General features: G+C 34.4%; 2 protein-coding genes across 2 annotated transcripts in view; both read left to right on the top strand.

The window, feature by feature from the left end:
- The window catches only part of SPTLC1 (serine palmitoyltransferase long chain base subunit 1), a 32,633-nt gene extending 7,234 nt beyond the window's left edge, over positions 1-25,399 (top strand). Inside the window, exons 3-15 of the mRNA XM_079331256.1 lie at positions 2,559-2,653; positions 5,823-5,916; positions 6,389-6,461; positions 10,765-10,897; positions 12,583-12,712; positions 14,508-14,597; positions 15,329-15,436; positions 16,774-16,869; positions 17,148-17,244; positions 18,695-18,749; positions 20,334-20,451; positions 21,277-21,350; positions 21,827-25,399. Coding sequence (XP_079187382.1) covers positions 2,559-2,653; positions 5,823-5,916; positions 6,389-6,461; positions 10,765-10,897; positions 12,583-12,712; positions 14,508-14,597; positions 15,329-15,436; positions 16,774-16,869; positions 17,148-17,244; positions 18,695-18,749; positions 20,334-20,451; positions 21,277-21,350; positions 21,827-21,920 — 1,257 coding nt within the window. The 3' untranslated portion in view covers positions 21,921-25,399. The remainder of the gene's footprint in view (positions 1-2,558; positions 2,654-5,822; positions 5,917-6,388; positions 6,462-10,764; positions 10,898-12,582; positions 12,713-14,507; positions 14,598-15,328; positions 15,437-16,773; positions 16,870-17,147; positions 17,245-18,694; positions 18,750-20,333; positions 20,452-21,276; positions 21,351-21,826) is intronic.
- Positions 1-27,973, top strand: part of ROR2 (receptor tyrosine kinase like orphan receptor 2) — a 318,074-nt gene that overhangs the window by 131,419 nt on the left and 158,682 nt on the right. The gene's annotated exons all lie outside the window — the stretch shown is intronic.

The raw sequence follows: 27,973 nt of genomic DNA on the forward strand, positions 1-27,973 counted from the left end.
AAAATATAGTTATAAGCATTTTACAGATTATATTTTCAAGTTTATTATGTATAACTCATATAATAAAATATACACACTTTATATAATGTTATTTTTATTTTACTTTTTGCTTATATAAATTAAAAGTAATTATACAAGGGCAAGAGGAAAAGTTGAGGGATGAGTTCATGCACATTGCAGTCTTAGGAAGTGGAAACTGGAAGTTTTGAGTTCATTCTCTTAATCCAGTGGACGTTTCATCAAGTGTGAATTAAAAAGATGGTTTCGCTGTATTTTTGAAAATTAGCTTTTTTAAATTGACATTTTAGTGAAATTTCGTGAAATTTTATGCTTTTAGGAGGTAAAAGATAAAAGTGCTCTGATATTGGGTCACTGCATGAAAGTCTGGTTCTGGCCTGTCCTTTTGTTCAGAGGCATTCAGATGGTCAGCACTCAGAAGGGTAGGCTGGGGTACTGAGGTACTTGGTGAATGGAAGGAGGAAAGGGTTTGCACTGTCTCATCTGCAGTGGTGGGTGTCTGGTTTAGACTGAGATTGGTGCTCGTTTTAATCATCAGTGTCTCCAGTCCCCTCCTCTGCTAAGAACTGGTGGAAACATATGACATATTTGAATATGCAAATATTTGTCTATGTCTGTGAAAAAGCAAAATGCTGTGTAATGAATGAGGAGAATGACTGTGAGCTAGAATTAATGAAATGGTGTTGTTTGAAAGGATAGTCTCACTTTCCCTGTATATTCTAAGTTGTGTTAAGAGAAAAATTTGGATGTTGACCTGTCACATCTGTGGCTTGTAACCTATGCTGTTAAGCTTGTGTGCAGCAAGGATTTCAAAGGGAAGAGTAGAAATTTCTTAAAAATTAGTGTGAGTGGGGGATAGATGTTATCTTTATGTTCTTAGAACTTAACTGCAATTGGAATTTGCTAATTTACTGGAGTTACAGTGTCCATCTATACATACTTTTTTTCTTACTACTGAACTCCGTGACAAAAGTCTTTTAATTAGCTTGTGTCCTCAGTAGCTAAGCTGTTTGATATCTTGAGCACTTAGCAAAAAAACTTAGGCTTTAATGAAAAAGCTAAGTACATGTTTACACTGTTTTAACTCTGATTTCTTTGAAGAAAATTATTTTTATGTTGCCTGCTCTGCCTTAAAGCTGTTCAAATGTTCTGTGTTCAGGTCTCAAACAGAAGAGACACCATACTTCTGAAGTCCTTCCCTCTAAGGCATTTGATATCAAGTAAAGGTTTTCTTACTTATTCTTCTGTAATTGATATGTTGCAACCACTTGTTACCTGATTTATTCTGCTGCCTAATTTAAAAAAAAGCAAAACAATAATCCTCCCCTGGAAAAACCACAAACCAGAATGAAGCGCAACACCAGCCAACAGCGCTGTGCTCCAAAATGAACATAAAACTCTTGATTCTAAATATGCCATACATTTTAGGTATTTGGGGCCTTTAAACAGCTGCTGTAGGAGCAGATTGAAGGTTGTGTGGGCATACCTCCTGCTTTATGATGCTCGTAACTCCTTTCTGGACTCTTATGGTAAGGTATACAGATACTACTGTCAACAGCAACTCAGGATGTGATTTCCCAATAGCATCAGCCAGTCTAGGTTGAGATCTGGACTCTTGTTGTGGGTTCTAGTTTAGATATATATCCCACCCTCCTTTTGCTGACTTTGTTTTCATCTGGATCTGAATAAGGCTTTTGTCTGGTTTTGTAACTGCTTCTGCCAGCACAAAGAACAGGAGTGTTTGGATGGGAGAGGACTGCACAGTAGCAGCTGATGGCTTGCAGTGTGGTGGATCAGCACCCTTAGTGTAAAATTACATGTTTAGTTTTTTATTTTCCAACCATATTGTAATATGGTATGGAGATGCCCACTAGTGTTGTGAGACAAGGATGGAATTTTCTCTCTTGGCCTATGGTTGTGGTTCCACTCTGAGATTAACCTGAATTTAGGTGCTACTTTGAAAATGAATGTGCACTCACTATTCCTCCATGGTTAGGTGTAGGATATGTAGTTTTACTAGCTATTACCTTTTCTTGACCACTTGGCAATTTTTCTTCAGTGTATCCTTCTCACATATTTGTTACTTTGCTAAGTATTTTAATGCTAGTATTGTTGAAACAACGCTGTTGAAGACTTGAGAATGTAAATTGAGGCAATTTATATTAAATTTTTATGTAATTCATATTCAATTACATAAAACTGTAGAGGAGAATTTTCATATTTAACAGGTTGAATGAAACAGTTTTGATTAAAATTTGGCAGGGACATCATGCTAGTATCCCATCTCTTATTATATTATCATATAAGATCTTTAATACACAGACATATCTGGTCTATGTTTCTTTATATCTTATTCCCTTTTGGATTTCATAATTGCGAGCCTCTCATTTAAAGATCCTGAGATACCAATTTTAAGTGTATCAGAAAGGTGACATGTACTAGTGTACATGATTTCTAATATGATTGTTGTCAAATGTTTTTATTCCATAATGTATTTTCTGTTGGAACTCCCTTCTCAGTATTTCTTTTCTCTTGATCAGGAAAAAGAAGAGTTGATTGAAGAATGGCAGCCAGAGCCTCTTGTACCTCCTGTGCCAAAAGATCACCCAGCTCTCAATTACAACATTGTTTCAGGGTAAATATAACCAAAATAAATTTTATTTACTTATTTTGACCCAAATACTTCATATCCATATTTGAGACCATTGCTCATTAAGCATTTCCATATCGTTAAAGTCTTTCATAAATGAATGGCATTTTTAGAGAGTGGGACTGAATTTGACTCTGAAGAGGTCTTGGTTTTGTAACATTATCAAGACTATGTTACTAAGAAAATCTTTCTTTAAATGTTGGGGGGTTTTTTGTTTTTGGTTTTTTTTTTTTTTGTTTTTTTTTTTTTTTTTGTATTGGGGGCGGGAGACGGAATGTTGTATCTTTGTCTTCATTGTGGTTCTCTTGTTTGATATTAATTTATTCAATATTTCTTGAAAACATGGACTTAGACCTGCAAAAGTGGATACCACCTTCTTACATCATCACTAATCACTTTAAAAGAAACTTATTTTGTGTGTTTATCCCCAGCCAGCATCCAGGTTCTATGCAGCCACTCACTCCCCTGTCATTGGGACTGGGTAGAGAATTTGTAGGGTCTTGGGTTGAGATGAAGAGTTTTATAGGGAAAGCAAAAGCCATGCAAACAAGCAAAGCTAAGCAAGGAATTAATTTGATGCTTCCCATGTTCAGCCATCTCCAGGAGACAGGGCCCCATCACATATAACTGTTACTTGGGAGCACAAATCACTCCAAATGTGTCCTCCTTCTTCCTTCTTTCCCCCACTTTATATGCTGAACATACCATATGGTCTGGACCCTTTGGTCAGTTTGGGTCACCTATCCTGGCTGTCTCCTCCCAACCTCCCATGCTCCTCTAACTTCCTTGCTGGAATGGCAGTGTGAAAAGTAGAACAGGCCTTGGCTCTGTGTGAGCCCTGCTCAACAATGACAAAATCATCTCTATATTATCAACCCTGTGTTCAGCACAAATCTAAAACACAGCCCCATACCAGCCATTGTTAAGAAAATTGACTCCACCCCAAACTCAGCACACGCTTCATGAAAAGCTGTTTTTCTTTGGGCAATCAGAATTGGAATTGCTGGATGGTAGAGCTGTTTTGTGGGGAAATGTATGGCTCAGCGTTACTTTCTTCTATTACAAGGCTTTCAAAGTGTCTGATGACTTAGGCAAGAGTCACAATATTTGAGAAATTGCTTTGAAGCAGATCTGCACATTAATAACTTTTACTTTGTAAGCATTCGTAATGTCCTTCTATTGACACTAATAATTTGAAATAATTTAGTGACAGTACAATTATTTACTATCATAGTGAGGTCCGTTTTGTTGATACAGCTACCACAGAAAAGGCTGCCATATGAAAGTGATGCCTGTTTTAATTAACTGTGATGTGTACAATTCGTGTGTTACTCTTCAGGATTTTGAAAAAAGCAGTACTATGGAGTTAAAGGAAGTGTTGGCTGTTGAACAAAAATAGAACAAATATATATTTTTAGAACGGTTCAAAAAGTGTTTAAATTATTAGAACTTTCCAGTGCATCTAGGAAATGTGTTGTGACAGAATGTTAATGTGTTGTGGCTATTAAACTCAATAGTGGCTGTGGGGAAAACTTGACATTTTTCTTGTAACATTTAAGCTGCCGACTGACTACTTCCCCACAATTTGCTCAACAGCTGTAGACCATAACTTTGACTGTAAATTTAAAACATGTTTCAGAACACAGGAAGAAAAGTCCTGATTTTACCTCAAGAGCAGTTCCCCTTTATAACCAATATTTTGGGGAGACTGTATCTATTGAGGTAGTCTTCTTTCAATTATTTTCATGTCTTAATGACTATTGTGTGGTGATTTACAAAAATCCTAATTATAAACCAGTTTGGATTTGAAGGAACCTTTAAAGGTTGTCTCATTTCTACTGTTGCCATTGGACATCTTCCACTAGACCAGGTCGCTCCGAGCCCCATCCTGCCTGGTCTTGAACACTTTCAGGTATGGAGCATCCACAGCTTGTCTGGACAGTCTGCTCCAGTGCCTCAACACTCTCTCTTATCTTTATAATACTGTGTGTTTACAGTAATATGTGAGGATTATAAAAGCTCATAACCACTACAAGAAAAACTAAGCATTTCAGTAAAAATTTTCACTTGCTGTGTGTGAGGCAGATTTTCTCCTTCCTCATTAGGCTGTGCAGTTTGTACCCTGCGTACATATTCTCCTTTCTGCATAATCAAGTAATGTTGTGAAATGATGAAGAAAGCTCAAACATGTCCTAACCAAAAAGTGATCCATCTTGAACCAATGCTGAGGAAGGTACCCTCAGTAGCTTTCACAGTTCAGGAATTTGTTACTTCTTGTGGTGGCCTTTCTGAGTACTAATCTATGCAAGATAGCTTAGTTTTATGTGATCTCACTCAGAAAATGTAGATCTATTTTTTTACAGTACATCTGAAAAATTTTAATGCCAATTCTTCTGCTTTAAAATACAAGTCATATCATTAGTACCTTCTTAACTATGTTTTCTTCTTTGATTTTTTCAATATATGAAACACTTAAGTGAAGTTGCAAGAACAGTAGGCATGCTATCAGTCCTTAAAACACAATTTCTGAAGGATTTGCTAGCAAGTTAATTAAATACAGCTTGAAATGAGATTTTAATTTACTGTTTAAACTGGATCACTCAGTATCTCATAGCTGTTGTTCCTAACCATGATACCTAATAAGCTGTTACACTAGGGGAAGGGAGATACATGTGAAGATTAAAAAAAATCAAATGTTTCAGGGTTTTCCTTCTGCAAAGACTTACTGTTGTTGTGGTCAATATCGATGTTTTGGTTATCCACTGAGACAACCTTTTCAGTTACGTTTTTGTTACTGTTTCTTTAGAAGTTTGGGTAAAATTCGGATAGCAAAGGGTAGCTAAGTTTTCATGATGGCTGCATTTGTAAGCATTGATGTGTTGATGTGTTTTCTGGATTTGAGAGGTGGAGCTGTGAGACAAATTGTTGTAAATTTACCAGATTTGGTAGTATACTGGGAGTATACTGAATCTCATGTTAGTGACTATATATATATATATATATATATATATATACAGGTCTGATCTGGTGAATATCTGTGAAACTAAGTAATTATTTCACTTAGTAGGAACTCCAGACTTTGTTACAACTCACTGATGAGCGAGACAGGGTTCATTCATAACAATAGGCCTATAATTTTTTTTCTTTTTTTCAGTCCTCCCACCCATATAATCACTGTTAATGGCAAGGAATGTATAAACTTTGCATCGTTTAACTTCCTTGGACTTTTGAATAATGAAAAAGTTAAGGTGAGTTCTTCCAGTTATTCTATTTGTGGGATTGTTCCTCTTTTACTTTGTATGTTACCTTGGAATAGAAAGTACAGAAAACATGAACTTCATCAGTGACATATACTGGTAAAACAGGAAGTAAGATTATAATCTCATAATGTTGAACTAGTCAAATTTATATTTTTTCTGAAGTTTAATCTGGTATACTTACTGCATACCTAGTTGATTATCGAGTTAGATTAGTATTTTATGTCCTTAAGTATTAGAATAAAATGATTGATGCTTAATGCTTGTCTAAAATAGTTTTGAGATTAAGTTAGTTACAGAATTCACTATGATTATACTTGATTATACATGATTATACTTTCTGTGAGGTAGGTCACATTATATGATACAAAAAGTCATCTGTGTACATTGGTGTAAAATTGTCAGTGTGAGTGTATAGGAAAGCTAATGTAGAAATGTTTCATGTAATTCCTTCCTATTAAAGAGTGCAGCCCAGGCTTCTCTGAAGAAATATGGTGTTGGCACTTGTGGACCCAGAGGATTCTATGGTACTTTTGGTGAGTCACGTTCTTTGATCTGCCTTTAGAGGTGTTCAATCTAGTTTGGTAAGCCAGCCAAAATAGTCCAATATATAAGCAAGAAAAGTTATTTCTGTTGCTCCGAAGAACTGTTGTCCTCTAATGCATGTTTTACTGCAGCTGTTGAGTATTGGCTGCTTCTATTCTTCCTGGCTCGGTTTCTTATTATTTTATCTATTTTCTTACTCTTGCTAATGCTGATCTTTGAGAAGAATTGCAAATTTTAAAATCTGTTGTAGTTTTGGTAACCACAGTAGGAAAAGAAAATATATCTATTAGAATTTAATAATGCATAGTGACTGTTAAGTGTAAATATAGGTGTGAATTAAACTTTCTGTGGGCACCAGGAGGGGGCAGTCTGATTTCTGTGATAACTAATGTGTCTACTTCTGTGACTACTAATGCTATAGCCAGAATTTAGTTTTCCACTGCTGATAACTAATGTTGCAATTGAGAAATGTTATGCTCTGAGCAGGTGTTTCTAATGTAAGGGTTTTTTCATTCTTTTCAAGAAGTAGTAAGTTGTTAAATACATAGTTCTTTACAGGAATTTATATTTTGAAATATTGCATGTAAACTAAGGAGTTATTCATGAATAGCTGCATGTTAAAGGCTAAACCCATTCAACTCATTATGTGAACTTTCCAGTCTCTCCCCAGACATGATGGAATTCTATTCTGAAGGAGTCTGTACTCAAATTATTTCATGGAGTTAGCTTCCTATAGCCTTGACTTTAATTCAAGACAAACTTGAGCAAACTTGGTTAATCAAACTAGTCCAGTCTAGATCAACTAGTTGCTATACCTAATTTGATTTTATTAAATTTTATCTATCAGAACAGGGTTGATTCTTGTTATCAATCTTAGAAACTGTTTATTAGCTTGGAACCATAATTTGTTTCTAAGGAATGTACTGGCTGCCCACTGATTCCCTCAGTGATCATAGTCAGCAGTGGTCTTCTGTAATTCATACAGGCTTTTCCCTTCAAAACAGTGAAGTGCTCAAAAAACCTTGTGGAATAATAGTAACCTTTTGAATCCAAGCTGATTTTAAATTTTGTGAAGTCTATTACTTGGTTTGTTTTCTACTAATTGTTTGAAACAGACAAATTAAATTTGGTTTTTTCTGGCAAGTAAGAGATCCTTCAGATTATTTCCTGCCATCTTTGGAGAGCTAATCCTAGGATGTAAACTATAGCTTTTGCAGTTCATTGGCTCCTGAATTTTTTTGGTAAGCACTTCATAAAGCAAGGAATCTAATCTGTGGCATTGCTACTTGGCATCAGTAGAGAAGTGATACTATACTTACCCCTTTGAGGTATCATCTTTTACACATAAAGTAAATAAAATAATACCATTAATTTTAAATGGTAGACTCCTGCTCAATCTGCTCAATCTGAAATTGTCTTCCTGTTTTCACCTAACTTGAAACATTTGAGGATAATGAGTCTGTGAAAAGAAGCACTTTTTTCCGTCATTGTGTGCCTTAAACTTTTCACACAGTTTTTCACGTACTGTGACTTTGGTAAATAGGTCATGTTCTGTCCAGAGCTATGCACAGTTTCCTCTTGCATTCCCATGTAGAACTTAACTGATGGTTGTTACTGCTCGAATTTATCCCCTCTTAGGAGCTGATATTTCATATCAATATTAGAGATCACTATTTGAAATGTATATATTGTGCTATAATTTATTTTGAATGGAGATTTGGTTCTTCATATCTATGCCACTTTGAAGGTAATTAATAGATTTAATGAGTCTCTTTTAAGACATTTTTACTTTGTGTTGTATCCTTGAAATATATATCTATGCCTTTATCCTGTAACGAGCATGAAATATTTGTATATTTACATACACCTGAGTATTTGTGGGTATTCACTCTGTAATTCTCATTTCTTCTGGTTTTGACTTCCATGTGAGCATATACTAGGCACTAAATGGGCATTTCATAACAGTTATTAACAATATTAGCTTTATTAACTATGTATAAATGCATAGAAAGCTATTCCAGTGTTGTCTTCATCTGTGTAAATATACTTCAGGTGGTGGTTGCAGTTTCCAGTTAAGCTAGGCTAATCAAAGTGGTGTAATGGTACTAAAGCAAATCATTGCAGTGAAGGAGAGTCAGACAGTACAGGATTTTTGGATTTTTTTGCAATGAAACCTTAACATTGCCTTAGAACTTTTCAACCTCATGGTTAAACAAAGCGTTCATACCCTTATGAAATGATATGCCAAATGTCTGTCATTTTGAGCATACATGTTCTTGCCCTTGGCAGAATTTACTTAGGCTTGCAAAACTTTTTTCTGTAGCACAAATCTGAATGTATTCGCTAGCTGCTCTTGCAGGCAATACTTATTTTGCCCACTGTTTTTTACTTAAACATTGCTTGGTGTAATGGTTGTTGTTTCTGAATAAAGCTCAGTGAGAAAGATGCAAGTTCTGGTTTTGAGCAGTGACAGTGGTTTTGTGATCTTTTTCAGTTAAATTTTGTAAGTGGACTCTTAGAATATTTTTCCTCATTAGGTGTCAATAGCTGACCACTCAAAAATAGTAGTTCAGTTGTTATTTCCCCAAGTTTGTTACTCTGTAATGATGGGGCTTCAAAATAAACATTTGGGACTGAATGTTGTTTATATTGCATGTTTTAAATGCTATGTGGCCTGTCTGTTTTTTAAAATTTTGTTATTGCTGATCTTTGTTGGGCTTTTCATTCAATAAATCAAAGGTCATTCCACTTGTTTGGAAGCCAAATTGAAGATTGTTTATTGGTCCTGAAGTCCATGTAGCAGTGATACAAGAAAAAGACACAGATTCTGGAAATGGACTATTTGCAATCTCAGTTAGAAAGTAGATCAGATAATTGCAGTCAGTATCCTTCCTTCTGAAGTCTTTGGAGAGGAAAGGCTATTATACATACTCCTGAACATTTTGTATGTCTAGTGCAGCTGGATCACAATAATAGGGTGCAAAAGAAAACTTCCAAATCATGAATGTTTGTTTTCATTTAAAAGCGGTGGAAAAACCAGTTTATTTCTGATCTATTTTTTGATGTCTAAGTGAACATCAGGAAAGGTTTGTTGAAGATTTTTTTTTTTTGTGCTATGGATAAAATTGGTCTTTACTTTTGTTTGAATACAAACTTTGCTTTTATTAATAAATAAAAGATAAATAAATAAATTACAGAGATGGCTGTGTCATTTTGGGGCAAGAACACTCTAGATATGTTTAGTACAGAAAAGTTTTTTACCATATCCTTCCTTTCTGCAACCTTTCTGTTACTGTCTGGTCAGAAAAAGCAACACTGACATAGCCATGCCCCACTGACTATTGGAAGAATCTGTATGTATAACTGATGTTGCTTTATTTGATTTTAGTTTCAATGGACTTCAATAATTGCAAAAAATATAACACTTGGCCACTTGGCTCTTTCAAGTCACACAGTAATGATCTCTATTTGCATTTTAATCTTATTTATTTCCAGTTGATAAAAGGCATAATTATCTAGTCTATTGCTAGCAGAATCAGATAGGAGCAAGAGAGTAAGACAATCAAAATAACAGTTTGTCTGATACAGGTTATTTTGCTTAGGCAAAATACTTAATGCTGTTTCTGCAGCAACAATCCACTCACCATGTGGTATTACAGTTTTTAATATTTTGATTTTTGACATGGCTCACTTTTACCAAATTGATTTGGGAAATGCTGTATGTGTGATTGGATCAATAAATCTTAAGGGTGAATAGTCTCCAGCTTGGATGTGTGACTTCTTCGATGAGCTGAAGTGTGTTCAAGAGATTGTTTGTAACTTGTAGCCTGACAAGAGCAGTGTCCTGTTACAATGATAGCTGTGCTAATGTAGTGGTAGCATCAGCTTGGAAGAGCTGATGGTGTGCCAACAGGACCTCATTAATTGCTAGAAATCACAAAGTTTGTTTTCTGACTGTAGTTAACTGTGCTCTCTAGTCACAGTCCAAGAATGATGCATCATTTGTGGTTTAATCACAAATGATTTTAACAACTTTGGTGTAATAACATTAGAGAAAAATATTGCATAAATATTTTCAGATCTTTTAAAACTTGTGATTCATAACAGGTTAACTGTCAGTTTAAGTGAAGCTGGATTAGTTACAACTGGGTTTTGGGAAGTTACTTGTTTTAATACTCTTCCTACAAATAAATGTTCTGTTTTTTTCAATTAGATTATTTCTAAAAGTAATGATAGACTTTTTGAGATAAAACAAGCTAGCTATCTAATATATTTTTACTGTTTCTCAAATAGATGTGCACTTAGAATTAGAAGAACGGCTAGCAAAATTCATGAGGACAGAGGAAGCTATTATATACTCATATGGATTTGCAACAATTGCCAGTGCTATTCCTGCATATTCAAAGAGGGGAGACATTGTCTTTGTGTAAGTATTGTTTTCCAATTTTTTAAATTTTTATTTTTAATAATTGTTAAATGTATTGTTGAATATTGAAAATTATTGCTGGTTTTGATCAAGTATTATGTAGTACAAAGTTCAAATATTTTTTCATTGCCAAATATTACAAATCAGTTACTGCTTTCAATGTGAAAGCTTAGATGTGGGCATTCAACTGCAAAACAACTTGAGCATTCAAGTACTAAAGTAATTCTAATAACTAATTTTCTTCTTAAATTATGCTATTATACTTGCTTTTCTCCTATCTACTGCTGGCTTTTCACCTTGCTTCTAGCAGAGTTGCTCCCCTCATACCTATTTTCAATGGATTAGTTGGATAAGTATTGGCGCATATTAAAACAACAGAAGAATAACTAAGCAGATTCAAATAAATTATTTGGCTAAAAATAGCCAGTCTTGATTTGTCCAGGGAAAATTCAAGACCTAGGAGAAACAATGTAACAGTACTCAATTTATTGCGCCAAAGAAGAGGTTTTGAATTTAGTAAGAATTGATGGTGTTTTCTTGTCTTCTGATTCTTTCAGTACCTTAGATCTTTATTATCCTCAGTGTTCTATGACATGGAGATGGTTAACTTTTGGAAAGTAAAAAGTAAAAATAGAACATTTTATGAAAAATATGAAGAAATGCCTGTTTCAAATATAAAACCTACTAATTTCTATTGATGTGTTTGATTTTTAGACAGGGATTTTCCCCATGCATTTTCTCCTAGGAGTAGGGAGTGAGTGTCAGTGTGGGGCTGTGTAGCTGCCTGCTGTGGTTAAATTACAACATCATGGTACTTTTGTATTTGTCTGCCAAAATTTCTCTTTGGTGCTCTCTTTTCTAAATGTAAGGCTTGCAGCCTATTTGACCTCTTTACAGAAGTCCTTTCCTAATTTAATAATGTTTTTTTATTGTCTTTGATTATCTTCTGGATCAGCATTTTTGAGACAAATAACCAGGATTGTACACACACACACTACTCAAGGATGCCAGTGCACCCTGGATTTAGTTGTCTCATACTATTTCAGTTTCTCATGAACAAAAAAATCTCACTGTATTTGAAAGCAGCTTGGTGGAAATTACTGCATTTAGAATATGCAGGTTTGGTTTTGTTGCCACTTTTACAAGATTAGTTAACCTAAGCAGCTGTGAAGTTGCATACCCCATCATAGTTGGAAATTTACTGTTCCAACACTTAAAAATGGGGATAGTTCTTTGGAGATATTATTTCTCAAATGATATTAAAATGGAGATTTTGAGTATTTGGAGGACTACACTAAATGTTACAGGCACATCATTGTACTTTTTTCTCATACTCAAAGCAAATGAAGTGAGATGTTTCTGGTATGATTACTTTGGTATTCTGCCTGACTCATGGAATGCTGTGCTCAAACTGCTGTCACATACAAATAAAAGGATGAGTGTAGATTAAAAAAAAACCAAACCTGCTGGCTTGCTTTTAGTTTCTGTAATAATACATATAAAATTGAGAAGCTTTGAAAAGATTTTTCAAAATGTAAATAAAATATGCAGTGCTTTGAAACATCTGGTTTTGTCTATACCTAAGTACAAATATCTGTTCAAAGAAAGACAAGTTTTGATACCCAGCTTTCCTTGAATAATTGCACCATGTTTAACAAACTTAGAAGGATTTGCTGTATTTACAGAGATGAAGCTGCCTGCTTTGCTATTCAGAAGGGATTACAAGCATCTCGTAGTAACATCAAGTTATTTAAGCATAATGATATGGCTGACCTTGAACGACTGTTGAAAGAACAAGAGACTGAAGATCAAAAGGTACCATTCCTTTGAAGAACTATTTGTACTCTTTTGTGCCACCTCCCCCACATTTTTTTTACTGATTTGTGTAATTGAATGGATGCAGTGCTTAAAGGCAGTTCCTTGGTTTTCAGAACTTTCTATTGAGTAGTTAATGTTGCTTATTTAATTAAGATATATTTTTTAAAATGTATTTATTTATTTGCATTCGTCTTGAACTTTAGAACTGAGCTCACAAGCATTAGTAGCAGGAGAATATCTTTATTGATTGATACGAGATAATGTTTTTCTTTTCATTAAAAACTATTACAGAGCTTTTTTTGGATCTCTGAGAAATTTATTTAACTGTATTTACCTAATACAATGTGCAAGGTAACTATCACTTTGAATGTCACTCTATAAAATCAGCACAAAAATGGCTAGTTCTTTGGAGAATCAATATGCCTGATCTTTTTCTTAGTCATCCCCTATCATGCATACAACTTTAAGATGTTCTCTTGAAAAATTTGAGTCAGTTTGATGACTTGCTTCTCATTCTGACAGTAATGTAAAAGGATGTGCGAAAGCAGTTTACTAAGATCATGATCAGAGAGTACAGATGACTTGATTAAATGAGCTTTAAAAGAATCAACTGAGTAGCTATGATGATTGTATGGTTTGTTCACAGAATGCTGGTAAATTACAGGCAATTGAAACTGATTTTTTGATAAGTAGAAAACGTATAGATAAACTGTGAATCAGCTTAACATCAGTGTAAATCAGTGATGGATCTGATTAATAGCAGATTTATAGATAACATACTAGTTAATATACTTTCATGGAGAATACATTTTGTCAGATAATCTTTTACATGAGTTTTTAGATGTGGTTTTCAGACTAATTTGTGTAACACATTTGGTTTGTTAGAGCAGAGTGCTTTGAATTAGCTACATGGTTAAAGTTTCTTACTGTAATTAGCTGAATGTGAACATAAAATTGGTGGGCAAGAGCTTAATACAGACCATGTGTGTATAGCTAAGACATACTGACTAGAAAAGGGTAGGTCATATCATTAGAGTTGGTAGAGCCTACTGTGACTAGTTTGGTACCTGCCACATAGGAAAGTTAAATAGATGTTTCTAAATCTTTTTACAAGTACTGAAGAATGAAGGGAGTGTGATTAAATATCCTTGTTCAGAAAATATAAATAGGATTCAAAGTTAAAAAAAAAACCAGAGGAATGGCATTTTTTAACAGCAAAACTGAAATTATATCAATTGAAATTTAGCAGAAACAAGTGAAAGATATTTTAATGGTCTGATTTGTATCCAGAGATCAGACAAAGACTTTGAGTGTCATGAATACTGTTGCATTGTGTTTTACAAAGGCACTGCTTGTAAGAAGTTTTTGCTACATTGTGAATCCTGGTGCTCAAAACACTTGTTGAAAAGTCTTCTAAATGCTTACATTAATGATGAGTAAAATAGAGTCCAAGATTTGCAGTATTTGTTCTGTAGTTACATTGGTTGTATTTTATTCATTAAGTTCAAATATATTGGTTATGATTTGTTGCAAAACAAGGCCTTTTAAATCATGTGTAAAAGTCAAAAGCTTTGAAATTATTACAAAATAAATAAAATAAAAGTCAAAAGTAGTCTATTGAGGCATTTCAACTTTTGTTACAGATGAAAAATACAAAGTTTAAACTTAAGTAACAGCTTATTTGAAAAGAATCCATTCCCTTCAGAAAAATCTTTCCTCTCAAAAAAAATATTTAGAGCTTTGCTTGTTTAGTAACAATTTATATAAACTAAAACCATATCTTCCTCTGAAGAATCCTCGCAAGGCCCGTGTAACTCGAAGGTTTATTGTAGTGGAAGGGTTGTATATGAACACAGGAGACATTTGCCCTCTTCCAGAGTTGGTAAGTGGTTTTAGTTTGCCTTTTGAACTGCATATGAAAGCATGTGGCTAATGAAGTAATAGTGTTGTGTAATTAAGCCTACGTAGAAAAACTCTGCGTGCAGTTCTTTTGTTTACCTTCCTGTTTTCTCATATGTTCATGAAATGATGATTCCAAACCTTAACTTTGCTTTGGAACTTCTGGTTAGGATTCTGAATCTGATTCTGATTCTGAATTATTGAATCTTAGAAATAATGTCTGGCTGTGGTTTGAATTTTTATCATGTAAAATATTCTGAATTCTCAGCTACACTGTATGATACTAGATAGTTAAAATAGTAATATCTAAAAAAAAAAAAGAAACAAGTATTTCTTTGAAACCTTCACAGAAATGTTAGAAATAGTGACTCCAAGGAAAATATTTGCTATTCAGCATAAAATGGCTTTTTATGCAAGCTCTATTCTTGTAGATGATGGAAGAACTGGTGAGGAAATGCATTGTCTCAAAAGTACTTGAGAGCCTATTAAAAAATAGAGGTTTGTTTATATATGAATGTTTATGAAATTTGTTTTAGTACTATATGATGGAATAATTTTAAAGGCTTTTAAAAGGTCTTAATGACAAAACAGAAATCTAGAACTGACTTTTATGCAGTAGTCAGAATGCTGTCCTTGTCTTTCTTTAACTTATCTCCCCCATGCATTTTGTCACCAAATTTTGACTTGTATTGTATAAAATTTTCTTCGTTTTAGATAAAGTTGAAGTATAAATACAAAGTTAGAATATTTTTGGAGGAGAGCCTTTCCTTTGGAGTCCTTGGAGAACATGGAAGAGGAATTACTGAACACTTTGGAATAAATGTATGTATTTGTACAGAAGCAAGTCGTGCAATTGTTTCCTAATACCTGGGCAATTAACAGATAGCTTTGTAGTGTACAGTAGATGTTTAAATATAGGTGTTTTTAAAAAATATATATTTTTTAAATGTAGCATTTTCTTTGCAGTCATAGAGCTTTCAGGTCTTGGCAGTTTTTCATGTGCTTACTTGAAATAGTTTTAGTGGCAAAGATAACAAAAGACTTTTTACAATGTATAATTCTATCAGGTTTTTTGACACTCAGTGAGATAATGAATAGTGTCTTTTCCAGCCACACACACTTGAAAGTGTCACTGGAACAGAAATACTTGAGGTCTTTGCAGTATATAGCCAGCCTATTTTGCTCTATTGTGTTTTTCTCCAGTGGAGAAAAATAAGATAAAACTTCTGATGGTTCTTTCAAAGCTATTATTGTAGTAGTTTACCAGCAGATTAAGCCAAAATTTTTCCAAGAGTCTACTTTTCATGGTGTTTATGCAGCTGGGGAGTACTTGGGAAATCCAAAATGGTATCCTTGCAGCTGCTTACTGTCACAGTCCCCTGGGCTGAGGGGTGGGAAGAAGTGCTTTTTGCTTGCTGCTGTTCTAGTGTGGAGCATCTGTCACTGCATTCTGACAGTGTCTGAATTCAGCTTGGAAGTCAAATAACAGATTGAGAGAATTCATTCTGTCTTCCCCTTTGTCTTGTTGTTTTCACATAATACCAAACATTGGAAAGAGAAAATTAATTTAGAAAAGGAAATTGTGTTACTGTGATACATGCCAACCGCTATCTGATTAGCTGACTTCTATGTTAAATTCTTTTCCAATTATTTGACTTCTACATTAAATTAATTTACAGACAAAATCTTTTGGAGTCTGGCAAAAGAAAATGTTTGCAACTAGCAAGTGAAATAAGACAATTATGTCTCTAACTTTCAGACTATTTTAATTAGGTTTATGCTTAATTTTAATCACTTTCTACCTACTACTGACCACAGTGGGGCTACTTATACTCCTAATGGATATTTCCACACTGAGTACATTGTGGAATTGTTACCAGCATCTAAATAATTTGTTTTATCTGTTTGTGTTCTTCATGTTGCAGAGAGAGGTCATATGCAATTTATTTACAGATCCATAAATCTCAATTTCTCAAAGGTCCTTTCTGTATTGCTTAAAATTATTATTTTAGTTGTACTTTCATTTTATTATGTCATAGTTTGGTGGATCTTCTATAGTATTCATGGTAATAGGAAACAAGATGTATTTTTAATAGATTAACTTATAGTCTTGATACAGTCAAAAGCATCTTTTAATAATTTGTTAATTTAACTGACAGATTGATGATATAGATCTTATTAGTGCAAACATGGAAAATTCACTGGCTTCTATTGGTGGATTTTGCTGTGGAAGATCTTTTATTATTGACCATCAGGTAAGACAGATCTCTTTTTAAATAGTCTGGTACTATTAGTTACTTGTATGTGAGAGTTAATTATTAATATTAATTTGCAAGTATGGTATATATGATTATTCAGTATTTGATTCTAGACAGTCTGGTTCCTGTGAAATACTGTAGATGAATTGGACGCCTACTTTTAAATCCTTGCATGTACCTGTAGGTGTGGAGGACAGGTTTTTAATATGTACATGAATTAACTTCTAAAACACTGTCTACACTACTATAAATGTTTTTTTCCTTTTCTCCCACAGCGATTGTCTGGTCAAGGCTATTGCTTTTCCGCCTCCTTACCGCCTTTGTTAGCTGCTGCTGCTATTGAGGCTCTGAATATTATGGAAGATAGTCCAGGTACTTAATTCAGGAAAATGTTGTCCTTCATTCTTTCTTCACCCCAAACTAATAGCTTGTACTTCTCCATACTTAGATTCCTCACCTTTTTACTCTGATGTCCTCTTAGTTTTTGAAAATTAATTTTACATGGATGTCTTTTTTTAGGATATTTCCCACTCTGCTTCTCTTCTTCCCTGTTTCCATCCCTTTCCGTCTTCCACCTGAAAGTACGCAAGTTACTTGAGGCTAAGAGGGACACAGATGGTTTTTAAAAAGCATATAAGAAATTTTTATTCTGCTGCTTTCGATCAGTGATATGCATTTTCCTTAAAAACACACCTTCAGCACAAATGAAGGAAGAGAAAGTTAAATAGAAGCAAATGGTAATATATTTCCTCAGAATGGAGCAGCTCTCTCCTTTCCACTTGCACTGTATAATTAGGGATTTTTCCTTCTCTAGTTAAGCTTTCGGGCAAGAATCTCAGGTATGATCAGGGTGCAAACTGCCCGCAATTTGCAGGACAGATACATGGCATTTGTATAAAGTTGGCAGACAGAAGTTTCTGCACTAGGAGCCAACTAGAAAAGTCCTTAAAGGTCATCTGCCATTGACAGGGACACCTAGATCAGGAGCTCCATCCAACCTGGCCTTAAAAAATCTTATTGCTGACCAGGAATTGAGCCAAGGCCACAGCAGTGCCAAATTCCAGCCATCAGAACACCTGGAAAATAATTTTTTCTTTTTTTTTTTTAATTTTTTGTTTTAGGAAGTGAAGAGTCTGAGAGGCACATGAGGACAAATTTGGCCAAATTGTGAAATTGTGTCAATTTGATTTGGTTTTAATTTTCATTTGCATAAACAGGTTGGAGGACATCTGCAGAGATGCAGTATTTAATTAGTGACAAATAAATAAAAATTATTGGGTAGCCCACACCCAGTTGTCTGAAGTGAAATATAATCAAGAAAAATTGAGTAAGTTATAGGACTGTTAGGTGTACTGGAGGATTAGCCTTCACCAAGGAAAAGAGCCATGGTTTGCAAATCCGGGAATCAGTTTTCTCTTTAAGAATCTGCAGTGAACTGGGGAAAGGACGAATGAGCAGAGTCTGCATGGCAGTAGATATTGGACCTGCCATTTCAGTCCCATTACTAAGTGTTTATGTCATTCCTTCCATATGGTCATGAACAGCAGCAGCTCCATATGCAGCTGGAGTAATGAAATAAAGGGAAGTAGTGCATTTGTCAGGACTTAAAAGCTTGTCATTTCCTGGCAGAAATAGGAACTAAGAACATTAAGAATAGTAAAGAGACTTATTAGTTTAGTGTATATCTTTGTTTGATTCCAAATGCTATACTTATAATCTTAGAGAAATGTAAAGTAGAAACAGGAAATCTAAGCACTTTCTTTTTCTCTTTTGGTGGGGTTTTTTTTTGTTGCTTTGTTTTGTTGCTGTTTTTTGTGTGTAGATATTTTTCAGACCCTTCGGACTAAATGTGAACGGATTCACAAAGCTTTACAGGGGTAAGTGGGGTTTGGGGGTTTTTGTCTTTTATTGGGCAATGCCTTTATAATGCCAGCTTTAAAGAGACTCTTCTTGCCCAAATCTGTTCCTGGTTTTACTGGGATATGTACACTAAATTATATATGTATTAAATGAAGAAAATTTGTCTTTCCTAATTGTCTCTGTTACGCTACTATAGAGTCCAAGTTTTTTAAATCCTATACAGGTTTTGAAATGAGATTATACCTTAAGGCTATTGAGGAAGTCTGCAATCTCTTACATATCAAAATCTTTAGGAGAACAAGATAAGCATTTGACATCAACATTTTGAAATCAAGCATCAACAAAGTGTTGATAAGCATTTGAAAATTGTCTCAATAAAAGCATTTGGGAAGAAGCTTAGCAGATACTCTTTCAGACAACTCAATGCACCCACCTTTCAATCACCTTGAATACAACATTATTCCTTGAATGTTAAAATAATATTAAATTTCCCGTTGTTCTGGAGGTACAGAGAAAGTTGCTAGAATTTATCTGAAAAATAAGGTTTAAAATTTCTTAACACTATTCTGTTTTAAAAGATGGCTAAACTGACTAATTGCTTTTTATTTTTTTATTTGTCAGGTTTTGATACTAAAAAGATAGAGAAATTGCTGTGATATTCAACAGCCATTTAATGTGCAGTAATTGTGCAATTGTATTTTACAATTCTTCTGCAACAATTCTGTGTTCCATATTCCAGATTTAAAAGCACTGCTACAAATCGCTAATGCATGGTTGATTATGCTGGTTTCTTTGGAATGATACTAGTATCAAATGAGCCTGATCTTCTTAAAATGTGTGTTAGGCAAGGAATTATCAAAGTCCAGAAATCAAAATTACACCTGATAGTTGATTTGTGTTTATGTGACCTGTTAATTCTGGGGAGCTGAGGTCTTGCTTGGATATTGAATACAGATTTTGGCAGTAACTCAGTCCTAAATGTGTATGATGTATCAGAACAGTGACAATCAAATGTCAGTCATTTTGTCAAATTCTAGGAACCCAGTCAGCAACTGTTTCTATGGACAGATGACAATTACAGTCATGAAATGAATTTTAGAGGAGCTTCTGACTAAGTGATAGATGATGCTGTAAAGAATTTCTACAGGAAATAATTTAAAATCATAAATCGTGCTAAATCTTGCAAAACCCTCCAGCAAAACTTTTGTTCTTTCCTATCCCTTAACTGATAAAAAGGTGACTTGACCTAGCTAGCTGGATTTTTAGCAGCAACATACAGGCCTAACACAGACATTTCTCTTGCATCTTTTTAAGGTTTCTTTAAGAATTTCTGAATTATTAATCCTTTTTGCAAAAGGATAAGTAACTGTTGTTATACAAACTTACTTAGACTCCTTAGAAAAGACATTTGCTTGATAACTTTGTTATCTTTATGTAATGCAAGCTGAAATGCACATATGTTTTGACTGCATTACTATCAGTAAAGTGAAATATCCATCTTTTCTCACTCACCACAAATAAAGGAGAAACACTTGTTATCTAGAATTTCAACACTTGTCTTCAAGTAGGATGTACATCAAAAGCTTTTTTATTTGTTTTAGGATTTCTGGATTAAAAGTAGTGGGAGAATCTTTTTCTCCTGCATTGCACTTACAGTTGGAGGAGAGCTGTGGATCTCGAGAAAATGATGTGAAGTTACTGAAAAGAGTTGTGGATTATGTAAGTGTCCCCATAGTAATTAAAATATATCATTGCCTTTGAATGCTATTAATGAAGGGAGGCTTGTTGGGTAATTTGTTGAAATATCTTGCAGGAATACAAGAATGCAAAAATTTCTTTGGTCATTATATAGCTCTGTTAAAGACCATCCTCCAGCTGTTTCTTTCTACCTATAGTTAGGTCTGTAGCTCTGGATTAAAAAATATATATTAGACTCTTTACTTCAGGAAATAGTTCCTCTTATCTATTTTAATGCTCAAATCTGCATATAAAACTGTTGCTTAGAAAACTTTTAGAATGTTAATAAGAAGAGTGGAGATGCATTTTAACCATTTAAGGTCAACCTTTGCTTCTTTGAGTCTGTGAATATGCTTTTTTATTGTATGAAAAATCCCATATTCTATATATAGTATTTTGCCCTTCTTCAATACACATTGGTTCTTTTTGTCCCACATGAAGAGGTCAGGGTTGATGGAAAGGTTTATGTGTCAGGTGGCAAGTAAACAAGACTACACAACAAAAAGAAATCTGAGTTTATTTCCTTGAAAATATGCTTAAATATGATTTAAGTGCCTGGTAAATATGGTTTGTTTGACTGATAACATGGAAGTGAAAACTAAAGACACTGCACCCTAAATTGTTTTATGTATTAAAGCAGTATTGAAATTAAAGATGATTTTGCACTTTGCCTTTGCAATTTCCATTTGGGAAACAACTTGCATTTATCTTCACATCACATTAAAAGTTAGTTATATCTATTTGGTGATCAAAAGGATAAGCCATCAGAAATTCCCAGGTTGACTGCTATATTTTCTTTATTTGTAGTGCATGAATAGTGGTATTGCGTTAACACAGGCTCGCTATCTGGAGAAAGAAGAAAAATGTCTTCCTCCACCCAGGTTAGCAGAATGTTAATTGTCTTTTTTTTTGACTATGGCTCTCCATCTCTTTTCCATACAATGATGGAGTTATGTTCAGTAGACGGGATTGAATAGTTGGCTCTTGGAAAAGTGGGAGGGGCTCCATTTTGAGGTGTATTTTCAGGTTGGTAGTACCATGAAAATATTGTATGAAAACTACCTGTATCTTGGGGATCAGCATGTAGCCTGTATCAGGCACATTTCCATGAGCTGCACCTTTGTAGCTAAAAAAGATAACAGATTTCTGCAGTGTGTATGGCGAGGTGGAAGGGCAGGGGCAAAAAGTAGCTTGACCACATCTGTTTAGTCATATGTCTTGTTTCTGGTTGAATTTGAATTTGTAGTGATTTCTCTTCAGATAGTGATCTTAATGTGTTGAAATTAGTATGAAACAATTCTAAAGCTGAAGGCAATGAGTAAAGTTTACTGTGTATGTTCTGGTTTTCTTTTTCTAGTATTCGAGTAGTGATAACAGTGGAACAAACAGAGCAAGAACTGGACAAAGCTGCATCACTTCTTAAGGAAGCTGCACAGTCTGTGTTGAATTAGACTGTTGTTTTTGGTTTCCTCTTTCCCACATTATCAGGCTAAGTGTGTTACACTGTATAGTGACTTCCAGATTCTTCCACTGATGGCATTCAAACCTGACGAACAAAATTGTTCTAGAATGGTACAAATGCAGTGAGGGGAAGAATGCTGAATTTTGAAGTTGGTGAATGTGTCATTCCAATTCAAACTTTACATTTACTGGCATTACTTAAAAGGGGATATCACTGTTGCATTCATGAATGTTTCATAAGTTAGTATACAAAGTTTTATTTCCTCAAACCCTTAAATGTTCTCAAAAATGTGTATTATCATTCAGTTTCACACCAAACCATATCAAATATTTTCTCTATTTTCTCAGAATGTGGGAACTTCAGATAAATTTCAAGGAGTTATCCCTCTTCACTTTTCAAATGAAAATACACTTCCTAATACTGCCAAAAAGATAACACATTGAGATATAATTTTGTGCTATATTATGTAATCTATTATTGAATTATAGGAGGGAGGACCTTCAATTCTTTTTGTTTCTATATCTTTCTCTAACCATTTTTGGCAGCCAGGTTTTAGGAAAGCCTGACCAGACAGTAAATTAATAATAAATATTATTTGCTTTTTGCATTCCATATGTAATTATATGCATGTTTTGTATTATAGGTGAGGTTTTTCATATTATTAACTTTAAAATGTCTGAATTTCAACCTCTGAATTGTGAAATTGATGTAATTCCAGTGTAGTGTGGTCAGATAAGGGAGCTTTGTACCAGTCTTGAAGAGGAGTAATAGGCAACATGGAAAATTAATCAAGGTTTTGAAACAGCAAGTAAATACTAGCTTAGTCAAACCAAAGTAATATTTGGAGGTTGTGCTGTCAGGATTTTAAGTGATCACAGATAGACATTACATATATGGACACTTTACTTCAATCAGGAAACTGATAAGGAAGTACGAACCTTTTTATAAAACAAAAAGTACAGCTTTTTATTTCATAATTTTGCTTTAAAAAAGCCTGTCTAAAAATTTTGTATTCTGCCTAATATGTGTTAAGCTGTTTTGTACTTATGAGCCTTTTTGGTTGCTACTACAAGAATTATAGGACTATTTTTGAGAAACATTTTTGTTAAATGTAAAGTTAATCATGTTCGATTCAGATTTTTACTTACACAATTGAATTTTGTATCATGATTGACCATATTTTGTTAAATATTCTGCATTAGGTGAGCATAGTTTATGTTGCCTCCAGTTCATAGAGACTATATCTATGCTGGCTTTCAAAACTTTTCATCTGTCTACATTCAGATAAAACATCTCAAGTTGTTTTGGGGCTTGACATTTGAAGTGGTCAAATCATTATCTGTGCAATGTAGTAAAACCTTCATCCCAATGTGAAATAGTTTCCCTGTTTCACTGTCATTTATGTTTTCTCTGTTAACTGTGGGTAAAAGTCAGTGACAAGCCAACAATTTAAAAGAGAAAAAATGCAGAATAAAACTGCACTCCCATTTTACAGGCTGGAACTGAAGTGCAGAAAAGTTGTAAAGTAAAAGAAATTGCAGAATATTGAAGAGCCTCAGGGACTGCAAGAAATGGAAATTAAATGTTATCGCTCTACGTTGAGCTTTTGAGCCATTTTTGGCTGGATAATTGAAACCTGCAAATTTGAGTGAAGTCAAGCTTTTGATGTATAAACGTGGAACAAATGAGGCACTTTGATTGCAGTGCAGCATATTAAATGGTTTTGGAGTTAAGATAAACTTGGGAAGGTAAACGAATAACCATTGGCATTGAAATTTTCAGTTGCAGAATCTATATTTAATTCTCTCATTTTATTTTAAGTTTTCTTCATATGGGATGGAATTTTTGTGTGCTTAGAGAACTAGCAATAATTTTTAGATACATGGATTTGTGTTGTTATTTTTGTTCTTGGTTTGTTGGTTATTTTTGCTTTTAGATGAAGTGATGACAACTAAGGTAGCAAGAAGCAGAGTGAAATTTCTAGCAATTTCAAAGCTGTGACTAAGTGGTTCTGATGAAATAAAAGTTTTCAAAACTGTTGCTAAGAGATGCCATATCTGATTTATTTTACAAGCACATACACACCATTAAAACATTGGTAAAACTGCCTTTGTCCCTTTTTATTGTTTACCAATATATAGGAAAGAAGAATTTAGATCATGGTAAAGTGAATACCTTGATTGATAGCAGCTGAAGCATTTGCAGTGTGTGTTTTACTGACAGGTTATATGCATGGTCTCTGTGAGAAATTAAGACACTTACTAGATGTAACTGGTGAAGAGGGATATCCCTGGTCAGTTTAAGCATGTCTGTTTCCTCTTCGTTTTGACTTTTTTGATAAATGTCTTTGTCATGGCAAGCAGAAGAAGAAATGGGTGGCTCTGGGGAGATACGTTGATTTGGGTTAGGGAGACAGCAGGTGATTCTGATTAAACTTCTGACATTTGAAAAATCAGAAACCTGTTAAGGTGCTTAACTGCCCAGTGCTCTTGGCTGATAAATACATGAACAAATCTGTGTTAGTTGCTTTAAAGTTACATTTAGATGAATTTGTATTTCCCCATCCATTTCTTCAGATATGGGCATGGGACTAGAGTTACAGTGTAAAGCTATTAAGTAGGATACTGTGAGATGAATCAACACAAGGATCTTATTCCAAACTTCAAAGTATCTTTTAAAAATATATTTTGATTCAATTAATTTATGTATTTCACTTTGCCACATACTTGGAATAGAGTTTCAGCTAAGTGGATAATAAATCCAGTATTTTAAGTAGTGATAAAAAATAAATGTTGTTAATTTTCTTAATTGACTATTAATATTTGGTAGTTGAGAAGGAGGGCATTTATTGAAATTGTCTTGATGAAATCAATTTTTTACAATATATGAGGATTGGGATGGACTAGAAAGAATTTATACTTTGATAATATTTCATCTTTAAGAAACATGTCTACATAATGTATATTCCTATGTTAAACAGAGATTTATTTTCCTTGAATATTTAAAAATAATTGATTTCTATTTGTGTAGTTTCATGGTTTTTATAGGAAAAACTTGAGATGCCTTTTCTGTTTATTATAGTAATCGTTATTTTTGAATAGGAGGTGAAATGCATAAGGAGGTTATTAAGAAAGAAAGAGATGTATGGCTGAATAACTTTGATTTTATTTTTTTTCACTTTTGAAATATGAGCTCTGTGAATGCTTAGAATGGTGTACTGTCTCCTTTCTGTCACTCCATCTGGACTTTATTATTTTAAACAGGGTTGTGGAGTGTTGGCATTCACTGATCTATGAAGTTGCTACCACAAAAGTGTCTTGCATCTTAAGATGACTAGAGAAGTGCACATGTAAATGTACAGAGCTGTAAATGCTGCTTAAACAGCATTTTAAATATTTAAAACTAACACAAAGCATTTGTGCATTAAACTGTTTCAGTGTCCTAATAAAAGGAAATGTCTGGGTAACATTTATTCTTGTGTTTTTATGTTCTGTGGCAGTTTTCATGGTAATAAGGTAGTGAACTTATTCTGTCTTGCTGTTGATAGATTTTCCAGATTTCAGTTTCCCTGTCCATTGTGTACTAGGTAATTACAAAATATGCATAGTAGAGGTCACAGAAACTGCTAAATCTGCTGAATAATACTATCAGGGAACAACAGTTTCTACATGTCCAATTTCTAGTACTTTGGTAGCACACACTTGCTGAAAACCAGTATTGGAAGCTAGACACTGGGTCAGAGTTTTGTTGTGACTCAGAATAGAATTTCTGATGTATCAACAAACTTGAATCCAGATGACACAGCTTTGACACGCTTACAGATTTAAATACTGCAATTCTGCCTACCATATTTTATGGATAAGATTTCTCTATCTTCCCCTGCTCTTAGAGGTGTTACCACTTGCTCAGTATGCTATTTGTATAACCAAGTTGCCTTTTCAAGCAGAGGAAAACCAGTAAGTATTGGAGTCGAAGGAACAGTCTAAGTAGAATTGGAAATATGTAATTCACTGTTTAACTCACATTTTATGTAGGCCAAAAATAAGTGATTGTCTCACTCTAATCAGCATTTGTCAGACTGTGCTGCTGTTCTGGTATCCACAGTTCGGGAAAGACAAGGACAGATTAGAGAGGGTCCAATGGAGGACCATGAAGATGACCAAAGGGCTGGAGAACGTGCCCTGTGAAGAAAGAAAAACTGAAGGCAGATTTTCCAGTTCTTCCATAGTGTCTAGTAAGATGGCAGAAGCTCTATTCACAATAAGACACATGAAGAGTATAAGGGGCAATAGAATCATAAAATGGATTGGGTTGAAACGGACTTTGAAGATCATTTAGTACCGACTGCCATGAGCAGGGGTGCCTTCCACTAGGCCAGGATGCTCCAGCTCCCATCCATCCTGGCCATGAACAGTGCCAGGGATGGGGCATCCCAGATTACATGGACAGTATAATAGAATGGAATCAATACAGACCTTTGAGATCACATCCTTTGACCAAACACCATGTCAGCTAGACCGTGGCATTAAGAGCCATGACCAATCATTTCCTGAATGCCTGCAGGGATGGTGACTCCACCACTTCCCTGAGCAGTCTGTTCCAATGTTTGGCAGCCCTTTTCATGAAGAAATTCTTGCAGATACCCAACCTGAACCTCTCCAGCACAGCTCTTCACCAGCATAGCAAGCTAATGAGCAAAGATGCTGTTCTCCTTTTTTTGACAGATGGATCCTAATAGACCTAGTTTCTCAAGGTGAGTCACATGGAACCTGGTATGTACAAGTTGCATGGGGAAAGTTTTTATCTTGACAAACTTTTCTATAGTGAGATGAATGGTCAATTACTGGAAAATAACCTTCTCATGGATTATGGGAGATTTTCAAGGTGTGGGTGGATAGGGTGCCAGATAATTTCATCTAGGCTCCCTTTCTCACAAAAGGTTGGATCAGATCATTTTTTGAGTCCCCTTCCAGCTTGGTCTGTTCTGGGATTCTGTAGTTCTGTGACTGTAACTCTGAACAAGGAGTGGAAATAATTTTTCACACAATCTAATTAAAACTGGATTTTGTTTGGAGCAAGCCCATTGTTGATTACCAATGTCACAGTAGGTGTTGAGAGAGTGCCTGAGCAAGAATTTAAACTCTGCATTACTGTAATACAAGTTAGGCTGATGACTGAGAGGGTGAAAAAAGGTTATGGGACACCATCACTTCATGATAACCTGAGTGGTGGCTTTGAATTCCAGTCATCATTTTTAGTGGTCTGGACTTTTTCTGTTCTTTCACATAATGAGGTAAAGAAATGGCTGTTCTCAACAGTTAATGGTTAATTAAACAGATGAAAGATCAAATACAATTTTCTTCTCTTTTTTTTAACTTTGTCCAGGATATTTTTTATAAACTAGCCTCAGTTTTGTGTATCATGTTTGTACTGAGTAAAGTTTTCTTTAGTGCCAGTAGTGAATGTAAGCTTTAGTTACAGAATCTAAACAGGCAACAATACTCCTTTGCCTTTGTATGCAATGTTTAGGCTTAAAATGTGGGGGCATTTAAGTAGCCTTTAGAGTAGCTGATAGTAAGGAATACTCAGTGATAATGAAATTCCTGTCTGTGACAGTTCTGATAGAATATTTTATTGACAAAATACTATAGGCCTATTTTTATCCATCTTTAGATTTTCAAAGACAGGCAGAATCACTACTAAACAATAATCAGCATTTGCAAGAATAAATTTCATGACTTCCTTATGGGTAAAAGAATTAGGCACGATAGTTTTACTAAAATTTGCTTATTAAAATTTTTTCATGAACAAATTTTAAATACATTAACTGTTCAACTTGAAAAACTGCTTAACCTAGATTGCTATTTTGAGAATAAGAATTTTTAAATGTTTAAGGATTTTAAAATATTATAACTTTTAAATAAGTTGCTTTCTTGTTTCTTGAAGCTTTTGCTATTTTCTGCATTTTTGTTTTCCAGTCATCTTCTTCCTTTTCTTCCTTCATTTTTCAGGACAGACACCAACACTAAATGCATTGCTAGA

Source organism: Erithacus rubecula, assembly GCF_903797595.1.
Source record: "Erithacus rubecula genome assembly, contig: SUPER_Z_unloc_2, whole genome shotgun sequence".
In the NCBI taxonomy this organism is placed as follows: domain Eukaryota; kingdom Metazoa; phylum Chordata; class Aves; order Passeriformes; family Muscicapidae; genus Erithacus; species Erithacus rubecula.